General features: G+C 50.7%; 1 protein-coding gene across 4 annotated transcripts in view; it reads right to left on the reverse strand.

Moving 5' to 3' along the window:
- Positions 1 to 12,055, reverse strand: part of SLC6A17 (solute carrier family 6 member 17) — a 52,361-nt gene that overhangs the window by 20,348 nt on the left and 19,958 nt on the right. For all 4 annotated transcript variants that reach the window (XM_089918374.1, XM_022584120.3, XM_022584121.2 and 1 more), the window contains 4 exons: positions 10,261 to 10,418; positions 8,472 to 8,598; positions 7,532 to 7,713; positions 5,733 to 5,843 (listed from right to left, as the gene is read on the reverse strand). In XM_089918374.1, coding sequence (XP_089774500.1) covers positions 5,733 to 5,843; positions 7,532 to 7,713; positions 8,472 to 8,598; positions 10,261 to 10,418 — 578 coding nt within the window. The remainder of the gene's footprint in view (positions 1 to 5,732; positions 5,844 to 7,531; positions 7,714 to 8,471; positions 8,599 to 10,260; positions 10,419 to 12,055) is intronic.

The following is a 12,055-nucleotide window of genomic DNA, read 5'->3' on the forward strand; positions in this document are numbered from 1 at the left end:
ACAACGTTCCCACAATCAATTTTGGAACATCTTCGTCACCCCAAAACGAAAGCCCATACCGTTAACAGTTACTCCCCATTTCTCCCCCAACCTCCCCACAAGCGACCACTAATCTGTTTTCTGTCTTTACAGAATCACCTATTCTGGACACTTTATATAAACAGAATCACACAATATGTGGCCTTTTGTGACTGGTTTCTTTCTCTCAGCATAATGTCTTCAAGGATGAATTCATCCATATTGTAGCACGCACTTCATTCCTTTGTATGGCCAGCTAATATTCCATCGTATGAACATACTACCTTTTATTTTTCCACTCATCAGTTGATGGACATTTGAGTTGTGTCTACTTTCGGCTCTTATGAACAATGCTGCTATGAAGGCTTGCGTACAAATTTTTGAACGTATGTTTTCAGTTATCTTGGATGTGCGCCTAGGAGTGGAGTTGCCGGGTCATACACTAACTCTGTAACCTTTTGAGGAACTGCGAGACTGTTCCAAAGCGGCTGCACCATTTTACATTCCCACCAGCAATGTATGATGGATTATTTTTATCATGATATAAAATTCTTAAATAACACCTTTGATCCCATGGTCCTCTCTGGTTACCACCCCATTTCCTGTTCCTCTGCTCCCCTTACAGCAAAACTCCTGAAAATCAGTGGTCTTTATTGCTCGCCTCCAGTTCCTCCCCTCCCATTTTCCTTTGAACCCACTGTTACTAGACTTTGTCCCCAGCATGCCACCGAAACAGCTCTTGCTGAGGTGCCAGTGACCCCCCTGCTGCCAAGCACATTGGCCATTTCTCAGACCTCATCACTGACCTCTCAGCAGCTTTGGACTTGGCTGACCATTCTCTCCTTCTTAGAGCACTTTCTCCACTCGGCCTTTGGGATGGACCTCTCTATCTCTCTCATTTCTCCTCTGCCCTCATTGGCGATCTCTCCCCCAACCTCTAAGCACTGGGACCCCAGTGTTCAGTGTTTAGTCCTCTTCTCTATGTTCACTATGTGACTGTAAACAGTCCACGACTTTAAATTCTCAGACTCCCAAATTTATACTTCCATGCGACCTCCAGACTCATCTATCCAACCACCTACTCAGCTTCTCCACTTGGATATCTCTTAGACGTTTTAGACCCGCCGTGTTCAAAACAGTACTCTCGGTGTTCCTCACCAAACCTGTTCCCCCCAACCACATCCTCTTGGTTGCTCAGGCAAAAGGCCTCGCAGTCACCCTTGTCACGCTCTCTCTCACATCTCACATCCAATCCAGCAGCAAATCCTGTTGACTCTGCTTTCTGAATATAGCCTCAATCTGACCACTTCTCATCACTTCCCGGGCTCCAGCCAGTCACCTCCCACCTAGATGAATTCTAGCACCTGGATGGAGGCTTCTCCCTAGTCTACCCTTGCTCCCTCAGATTCCCAATGGCAACCAGAGTGGTCCTCAGAAGACGGAAGTCAGATCATGTCACTCCTCTGCTCACAACTGTCCAGTGGCCCCCATTTCACCCCAAGGAAACACCAGAGTCCTTACCTGGCCTACAGGACCCTCCTGGTCTGGCTTCCCATTGGCCCTGCGGCCGCAGGTCCTATCTTTCTCCCCTCCCACTCCAGCCACAACAGCCTCTTTGAGAATGACAGACACGTACAAACTTAAGGGCTCTTCATTTATTGTTCTCTCTGTTTAGAATGGGATGTGCAACTTCCAAATATCCACATGGCCTGCCCCCTCACCTCCATCGAGTCTTCACTCAAATATCACTTTCTTGAGCGCACTAGCTAAGCAACACTCCCCAGTGCCCCGAATCCTTCTTTCTCTGCTTTATTTTTCTCCTTAGCAACACCATCCAACAACTCCTTTGTCTTACGTTATCTGTCTCCTTTTACTAAAATATAAGCTCCAACAGGGCCAGGAAGTTTGTTCACTGCTGGATCCCAGAACCCACAACAGTGCCAGAACATAACAGGAATTCAATGAACCTTTATTGAATGAAGAAATAAATAAATGATGGTCATTCAGGTTGTTTTCACTCTTTTGCTACTAAAACAAATGCTGCAATGACCAATATTATGTACAGATCATTTTGTTTGTGGGTGAGTACATCTGTAGGACAAATACCTAGAAGTGGAATTGCTGGGCCAAGGGACGTGAACAGTTGTAATTTTGATAAATATTCCCTGGAAGTTTTAGCGGTTACAAAATCTACCATAATCCATTTTATATTGAGCAAATCACATGGTTAGTTGTATGGTACCCCATAGTGACTCGGGTTTTTAACTGGATGGAAAGAATAACCCAGAAAGAAGTAGCCCAAGGAATTCAAGAAGTTCGTTAGACATTAACATGAGCTACTGTCCCCATCAAAAGTGCTAGTGGGGGCTTCCCTGGTGGCGCAGTGGTTGAGAGTCCGCCTGCCGATGCAGGGGACACGGGTTCGTGCCCCAGTCCAGGAGGATCCCACATGCCGCGGAGCGGCTGGGCCCGTGAGCCATGGCTGCTGAGCCTGCGCGTCCGGAGCCTGTGCTCCGCAACGGGAGAGGCCACAACAGTGAGAGGCCCGCCTACCGCAAAAAAAAAAAAAAAAAAAAAAAAAGTGCTAGTGGGTCATCATGGTATCCTGGCCACACTGCATTCATTACACTTAATAACTGCTTGAAGGCATGGACTGAGAGCCCAGGTCCTCTAGCTTGGATTATTTCTGATGTTGGAAGACTTTATAGCAGGGGGCATCTTCCTGGTTATTCAGCATACCCACGGAGGGCCTACGCTTCTTTCAGGTGGATTCTGAGATGCCCTGGCCAAAAATCTGCTTGGACTGTCCCATGGCTGCCAAATGGCATGACCCCTGGTGATGTCATTTACATTGTGGTCAATATGAATGGAGCAGTGCACAGGCTGGGCAGCTGTGTGCTGTGACCCTGGCACTCTACAGCACTATACTAGAGCCGGGACTTGAAATGGCTCCCGGGTTCCTCATGTCTCACCAAGCCCACGTTGAAACAGTCCCAGCTCGGCAACAGTAGCCTGCCATGTATGGACAGTCAGACATTTGTGTTTGAGAAGTGTACATCAACCTTTTTGCATCCACCTGATTGGCAAAAATTGCAGTGTAATACGTGTGGAGCAACTGGGACTCTCATATACAACTGGTGGGAGTGTTAATATCGACAGACGCAACCACTTTAGAGAGCAACTCGGCCAACACCTAGTAAAACTGAAGACACGCATACCCTTTAAGATGGCAATTCCACTCCAAAACATATAAGCCCGAGAGAAACGTGTGCACATGAAGACCTGTGTCATAATGTTTATTAGCAATGGTGAGAACTGGACACAACTTAAATGACCATCAACTAGAGAATGAATAAATAAATTTTAGTTTAGTGCCACAGTGGAATACAATACAGCCACGAAAATGGATGCACTAGACCTCCATATATCAATATAGCTAAAATCTCAAAAAAGAGTGATTAGCAAAAATAAAAGCAAGTTGCAGAAGGTTGCATATGATACAAAAAAGATTAAAAGTACGCACATAATGCTATATCTTGTTTAAGTATACACATATATGTATTACAAAATTTTAAAAATGTATTAGCAGGTTAAACCCCAAATTCAAGATAGTGGTTATTTTAGGGAAGGGAAGAGAATGGGATGAGGGCTGGCTACACGGGCACTTTTATGACACCTGTAATATTTTATTTCTTAAGAATGTTTATTATATTATTATATGTGTGTTTATATGTCTGAGATGTTTCACTTAAAAAAATGTTTTAAAGAGTGTCTGAATCAGAAGGGGAGCGGTATTGTGTGTGCTGGGACTGGCAATTGATCTTATGAATCGGTTCCACTGGCTTCTGAGTTAAGTACCAGGCTCTCTTAGCACCCCCCGGGGGACCGTTTGGAGACCTGTGTGAATCTCCATGTTTATTAACATCTCCAGAGTATATAATTTTCTCATAAAGCTCAATAAAGTATAACGGAAAGACTCAAGTGAACACATTAGACCGATCACGGTTCTAGAAATACAGTTGAATTCATTCATAAAACCCATCGGCTTTCGTCTCACGGCTGTTTTCCCCCAAAGAAACCAGGTTTGCATTTTTCTCTTCTTTGTCAGACATCACATGTTCACAACAACCCTACCCCAGCCAAGTGGCTCGGTAGTCACACTCATGCCTCGGGAGATTCACTAAGTGCTCCATAGAGCGGACCTCCGTGCTTGTTCACGTAGAAACCTCGGATGTTACATCCAAGAACGCTGAGGGCCCATTATGCTCTGTCCAGTGGATATGGAGGGGTCTGTGCCCTGCCCGTTGCTACCCACCTCCCCCAGCCCCAAACATCAGGGGCTGTTTGCAGCTGCAGAGCAGGGCAATTGGGAGGGAAGGGGGATTTCAAACCCCACTAGATCTGGATTCTTCTCCCTGTGCCATTTGTATGAACTTTCTGTGTAAGCATTAATGCGTGTGTGTATGGGTGTGTGTGTGCGCGCACACATGAGTGAGATGGCACTACTGAGGGACAGTGTTGAGGGCCTTAAGCTGGCCCGGCAGGGTTCTGACACTGTGCCTGTGGACTGGAGCCTCACCAGGCCCCCGATGCTGCTTACTGATCTGCTGGCATTTGGAGGTGGACTTCCCAGCCTGCCTGCTGGGGTGACTAATGTACTTTGCTTAGGGTTACATTGAAGCGCATGCCGTTTCTGCATCTGAAATTCTCTTATTCCTCAGTGGACTGGCTCATGCCAGCTGTGCCCAGTGGTCTGGAGGGCAACAGAGAGGCAGGGCCACCTGGTGGGCAGAGACCATGCTTAGGAAACTGGCTGTTTCCATTTTCCTAAGAAGTATAGGTGTCCACCTTCAGGACACCGTGCACCATGGTCCTGCTCATCCCTCACTGGGCTACTGGGAGGATCTAATGAGAGATGTGAATAGGTGTTTTTGTGTGTGTATGTATGTGTGTGTGTGTGTGTGTGGTACGCGGGCCTCTCACTGTTGTGGCCCCTCCCATTGTGGAGCACAGGCTCCGAACACGCAGGACCAGTGGCCATGGCTCACGGGCCCAGCCACTCCGCGGCATGTGGGATCTTCCTGGACCGGGGCACGAACCCATGTCCCCTGCATCGGCAGGCGGACCCTCAACCACTGTGCCACCAGGGAAGCCTGTGGATAGCTTTGGTAAGGGTAAAAATCTCGATCCACGTGGTCTTTTATCTTTAATAAGATAGTAACCTCATTCCCCTGATTGGGGTACAAGTTGGGATTCCCAGGGAGCTTTCTTCTCCTAGGCATCTCCTTGGTTTCCTGCTGTCACAGATCCACTCAATGAAACCGTGCCCTGCCCCCCACACCCGAGCCAAAACTGACTTCACACCATGGCCCCAAGCACGCCCAGTGCTTTTCCACACTGTTGCTCATACAGTTCCTTTGACTGCAACGTCCTACTGCCGCCCACTGAAATCCCATCTGCTCCCTGAGGCTCGTTTCAGATATCATCTCCTCCCTGAAGCTTCTTCTGATTTCACCCATACTGATGTGGTGTCCCTGCCCTGTCCCTCTCCCTGGAACCACACGGGCAGGGCCCACGCCCGCTTCCCTGGTGCCTCCCTCCAGCGCCCACCACAGGGCCCGCCACACAGCACGGCCTCAGGCAGTGTTAAACTGCGTGAAGCAGACGAGGCCCAGAAGAGCTGTCCGTGTTCCTGGGGAGCCCGAGACCCTTACCTTGGGAGTGAACATGTGCAGGATGCCGTCGACGGCCCCCCGCAGCAGCAGCCCCCGGACCAGGAAGCAGGCCAGCACCACGTAGGGAAAGAGGGAGCTGAAATACATCACCTGCAGAGAGGACAGGGACCCACTGTGGGCCAGAGCCCCTCCTGCAGCTGGCATCCGCCTCCCTGCTCGCAGCTGGGGTACACGCGCCTCCTCTGATGGCAGCAGAAAGCAGAGCCCCGGGACCCCTGGGCACGGGGCCAAACCCACTGCACGTCTGGCATCGACCCAAGGCAGAAGCAGCCACACAGACAAGCTGGAGTCAGCATGGCTGTGCCTGAGGCTTGTTTTCTCCTTTCAAGGGCTGGTGGGGCTGGGCTCGCAGCCTCCGCGCTCCCAAGGGCCCCCAAGGGGGCGAGGAGCCCTTTTCTCTCCCCTCTTCATTTTTTCATATCTCATGCCTGCTTTTCTGTCCCTGACTCCAGTGGACCCCCTAAGGATCTCCCCTGTCCTTAGAGCTCCTTTGACAGAAGGCATCCAGGAGGTTACAGGCACGGCTCCCAAGCAAAAGCATCAGAAGAAGGTCCTGCCTCTTGTGATTATAAATTAAATGCTACTTTCTAGCACATGCATTTCTTGAACATTTCTATATCTCCATGGGCCTGGCACAGAGCCTCCCACAAAGGAGATGCTTACAAAAAGTTTGCTGCACTGAAACAAACCAAGAAGGCTGCTCAGGGAGGATGGTGTAAAGGTTAAAAGCACGCAAGTCCAGAGCTAGACCACCTGAGTTCTGATCCTGACTACCATTTTCCAACCACATGACCTTGAGCTATTTATTTAACTTCGGGGTGCCTCCATTTCCTCATATATAAAGTGGGAAAATAACTCCTAAGATTGTTGTGGCCCAAATGCGCTCATACATGTGGCAGTGCCTGATCAGTGCCACGAAGTGCCAGCTACTATTTTGGCCTTTGGAGACAGAAGAAGTGGTGGCTGAGACCACGCCACCTTTCCAGGGCTTAGCTTCCCTGCTCATCAAATCCACCAAAGAGCCTGGAGCCTCAGACAGACAGACAGCCAAGATTCTAGTTCCAGCCCTGGGGCTGACTGGCTGCCTGATCTCAGGTGAGATATTTCCCCCCACCTCTGGAACCTCAGTTTCTTCATCTGTAAAATGGGTGTATTGGGCTATAGGATCTCTAATATCTTTTCCAGCCCTTGCAGTCCACGAATACTGGTACACATGACAAAGAAGAAAGTACCCTTATTTGAAGGGAATCTGACCTACTGGGAGACGGTGTGTGTGGGGCTTGGCTGGTCTGCACCCTCAGAGGCCCCCAAAGCCCCCTTCACTCACAGCACCCACCCGTTCACAGAGCTCATTAGTTGTCGATACATTGAGCTGTTGGTTTTCACCAAAAATTGCTGAGCAGGCCCTTCTAGGGCTCTTGCTAGGGAAGCTGAGGGGCTAGGGTCTAGCCGAATGTCCTAGCTCAGTACTCCTGGTTTTCCTCCTCTTTAAAGTCTGTGGGAGCAACCCGGAGTTATGTGAGCACGGAGGCAGCTGGGGTCAAGGCAGTGATTTTCCACAAGCCCATCCCTGGCGGGCTGTCCACAGGGAACAATACTGTGGCTATGATGCTCCCGTCACCTCCTCAGAGGCCTGTGCCCTCATCCTGAGCCATCCAGAGGCCACGCCCACCCAAAGAACCCTGCAGGGGCGACCCAGAGTTCTCCACCCCGCCTTCCACACTTTTCTGCGGCACCCCCTCCCCCGTGTAAGTGTGGGTACCCCCCCAACCGCTCACCTTCCCCGAGGACTGGATGCCCTTGACGACGGCCATGCCCACGATGCTCCAGGCCACGAGGAGGCACAGGGTCATCTTCCAGTTGAGGCCCCCACTCTCTGAGATGGAGTTGGAGATGTCCAATGCCTCTCGGTACCAGAAGTAGGTAGTGGCCGAGCTCTTCTCACACTCTGGCTCCACCACTGAAACAGCAGCAAAGGCCACAGGGCCTCGGTGGAGGGGCCTGTGGGACCACCTCCTCCACTTGACCCTCACCCAGGGCAGCTGAGCATGGGCAGCAGGGAAGAATGATATCGTTCTGGGTTAGCCAGGATCTGGCAGACCCTGAGGACTCCTGGGCTCTCAAGGGGCCTGAGAGGCTTCAGGATATACTGATCTGACCGAATTCCCACTCATGGCATCCCCCTGCCCACATCCATCCATGGAGGGCAGGAAGGATTAGGCAGAACTGGCCTCAAGTTCCTTGGGAACAGTTCTGAGTAAGGAGCTGGAGACCTGCATTCTCATCCTTGATCCCTGGTTAAATCAGTGGTGTGACCATGGGAAAGTTGTTTCTGGGCCTCAGTTTACCCATCTGTGGGTGGGATAAGTCAGCCAGCCCTTTAGGGGACTGGCATGCAAATTAAGGTTGTTTCCAGATAGGATGGTATTAGAGTAACATAGGGTAGTTAATAATAACTAAACGAAAGTCACAATCTCTGGAGTTATACCTACACTCACTATTTCATTCAATCCCTGTAAGAACTCTGTGGGATAGGCTGGCAAGAGATCATCAGAAGGGGAAATGAGGATCAGAGAGGGTAGGTGGCTTATCCAAGGCGGCACAGCAAGTCAATGAAATCCCAAATCTGTGCCTTAGCCTCTTAGGCTCCTTCAACTCCTTCCTGGGACAGAGCTGGCTGGAATCCCCAGGTGGGTTCCTCAGAAGAACCATACTTGCCTGCCGCGGTCCCATTCCTGGCGACAGGGCACTCACTCCAGGGCAGCGGGTACTGGAAAGACTTGAAGAAATAGAAGATGCTCCACCCGATGATCACATTATAGTACAGCCCAACGAAGAGGCAGACCTGCAGATGGGGGTCCATGGGGGTCACAGAGGCTACAGGCAACTCCACCCCCACCCCCTCCCCACGCACAGCCTTGGAGGAGGAGGAGAAGGGATGGGATGATGGGACAGTGGCAGCTGAGGGCCTGTTCCTAATCCTCCACTCATCTGCTATTTGGGGAATCCACAGAGGAATGTTTCAGATATTAAAGTTCTCTCCTTTAAGCAGTAAACTCTTAAAATGTTAATCCTCTCCAGTTTGACATTCTTCTAAGATGCTTGAAGCGCTTCCCCATCATTTCCTGATGACTCAGGATTACAATTCCAGAGCTGCCCTCCACGGCTATGGAGGCATGTACAGCTACTGCCGCTACAGTAAATGGCCCCAGACTGCTGTGCTTTTTGAGGTTTTGTAAATGCTTCTTATTGGCTTCCCATGTCTTTCCTTCTCTCGGGATGCTACTTTCTCTTTGGTACTGTCAGCAGTCTGCCTCTAGAAAGACATCACTTCTCGCTCTTGGAAACATGATAACCAACCTTGGTAGAATTGTATTTAAAACAGGAGCACATGGATTCTGACTGAGGGTTCAAGGGGTTTCTTTGAAAGCAATGCTTTTACATGCAGAGATCTGCTGCATCCACTTTGGATGTCAAGAGATCCCTTCTATCTCCAGGGGCCCGACTATATGATGTATCAGTGACACTGCTGGGCAGTGTGAGAGCTGAGAGCCCCTTGCTTTATTAATTTCACCTAAGCCCGGGTATGCACAAGCAGACACTCCTACAGCACACCTTATGTGGAATACAGAAGGAGAGACACCCACTATCTTTACTTGGATGTTTTTAGTCCAAGGGGCAGACCACTCACACTCATGCGTACACACCCCGGCCAGCCCCAGCAGAGGTTGCTGTATTCAGCCATGTCAACCTGTGTAGAGGTGATCTCTCCCAGGCGCTGAGTGAGGCAGGTTTGGACTGGCCCTGCTACCGGGGCTGACAGATCCTCAGTCCCTTCCAGAAGCAGATTCCAGTTTTTATCCCAGGTGTGAGCATGGGCACCTGCGGGCTTTGCCCTTAAGGGAGCCTCGGTTTCCTCACCTAGAGAGCTAAGCAGGGCCTCGTCTGCTGCCCCGTGGATCAGCCTGGAGCTCTCATGGAGTTCCCCATCCAGGCCAGTGGGGTCTCCCTGTCTCCCACTCTTCCAAAGCCTCACCCCTCGTGGGTCAGCCCCAGGCTCCTGAGTCCTTCTCCGGTCTGCTCGTGCGCACAGCAAACTGGCAAGGAGACGCCATACCCCAGGGCTGCCTTTTCTCGTGCCACCCACTTAGCCAAATAAAATACTCTTTAACCCAGGAAGAAGGACGGGCCTCCCTCACAGAGAGCTGATGGGCTGGTAGGCAGAAAGGGGAATCTGAGATGGTCCACATGTCCCCAGAGAACTCTGGCGGAGATGTCCCAGGCCTTCCCTCCTTCATAACGATCCCAAATATTAGACCATCAGAGAGTGGTGCCAACTTTCGGTTTAGGAAATATGTGGCCCTGAGACACCAGCTGGATGCAATTCTCATGATGAGAGTCTCCCTCCCTGCCCTCACCCCCGCCCAGGACTCTGGTCTGTAAACCCTGTGCCCAAGAGCAGCCCCTCTGCCTCCTGGCTAGTGCCCGCCACCAGCCCCCGACTCACTATGCAGCTGGAGAAGCCGATGCCGCCCAGGCGGGGGCACACATAGTGCCACACGCCGATGCTGCCGCGGCGGATCCTCTGGCCCACAGCCAGCTCCAGGAAGAAGAGCGGGATCCCAATGATGATCAGCAGCACCAGGTAGGGCACCAGGTAGGCACCTGGGGAGGAGGGAGGGATGTCGGAGGGTGTCTGGAGCACAGCAGCAGGGTAAGGGAGGGGTGGCAGCCAGGTCCCATAGCATTGGCCACATCTCCAATCATCCTCAAACCGTCACCAGTCCCTGTGCTCCTCCAGGAACGGTCTGGCTCACACGTGCGACCTACCACACGCTGGCTGCCCAGACCTCCTTCTAGCCCTTGGCTCCCCTGACCCGAAACACTAAAGGAGGATCCAGATGTATGGCAATGCCTCCCACTCACGAGGCTAGACTCAGAGACAGACACAGCCACCTCCTGACATATTCTGTGGACACCTGTCGCCCCAACATGTGCCCAAACTGCCAATGAGTCCAGGGGGTCTGGCATCTCTGGGGCGCACGAGCCGGCACTTGGCAACAGTCAGCTGTTAGCTACTCTGTACCAGGTGTGTGCAGTGGGGATATCAGGGCAACAGAAGGCACAGACGCTATCCCAAGAGAGCTGCGGGACCTTCAGGTTCACACGAGCAATGTCAGTGCATGCACACACGGCCAACTGAGCACATGTGTCCTGAGGGAGGGGTGTGAGTCCCATGGAGCTAATCAGGAGAGGCTTCCAGGTGAGCCACCTCCCACACCTCATATAACAGCATCTAATACATTAAACACACAGGTGCACAGGGTCACGTGCACACATAAATTCCACTTGTCACTAACAACCTGCTGTATCACGATCCTAAAAGGAGGAGGGCCTGAAGGACCCCTGGCTCTGCCTTTTAACCTAGTTCTGTCTCTTGGTCTCTGGCTCAGGGATGCAGAAGAGGAGAGAAGTGATCTGCAGGAAAGGACAGGGACACATCTCCCTGCACATCTTGCCCGACCTGAGGACTTGCGGGTGAAATACAAAACCCGGGAGGCTGTGTGACATGTCTATACATGTCTCGCTTCTTGCAAACCCCAAGGTTATTCCTGGGCCTTGAAAGACCATCTCGATCTCAACCTGTTGAGATGCACACTGAGTAGGGGTTAAGATCCAGACCATGGAGCCAGACCTCCTGGGCCTGAATCTTGGCTCTGCCACTTACTAGCTGTGTGACTTTGGGCAAATTGCTTGATCTCTCTGTGCCACTGTTCTGCCATCTATGTAAAGAGGATGAAAATATTAAGTAGAACCATATGAAATTACTAATATTTGATCATTTTTGACTTATGAAAATGGCCATTTCATATGCTTCAACTGTATACCTACTGCACAGGGCTGCCGTGAGGATTAAATGAGTGACTTACCCATAGTAAGCACCTGCTGACCATTTGCCTCCTTCTCATAAAAATAAAGAGAAAAAAAAAGGAAACTGAGAGGATGCAGAATAAACTGTCAACATCTGGCAGAGCTAGGCAGAGTTCCAGAGTTTCCATCCAAAATTAAGTAATTTTGACTGGATCACCCAGGGCTCAAAGCCAGAGTTTTGACTCTCAGACCAATCATCTCCTTCCTGTGATAATTTGCCTCCTTCCAAAATACATTTAAGACGACTTACTATAAAAACGGTAAAATACTGGAGAGTTAAAGGTAGAGATAAAGAGGGATTCCAGGAGTCAGAAAGGATGGGAAAATGAAGGTAGGAACATGGGATGGGGAGCTCAGAGTCCTGAGACCCG

This window comes from Delphinapterus leucas, chromosome 1 (assembly GCF_059928025.1).
Source record: "Delphinapterus leucas isolate spDelLeu-1000000601 "Yukka" chromosome 1, BTC_Dleu_Yukka2, whole genome shotgun sequence".
Taxonomy (NCBI): domain Eukaryota; kingdom Metazoa; phylum Chordata; class Mammalia; order Artiodactyla; family Monodontidae; genus Delphinapterus; species Delphinapterus leucas.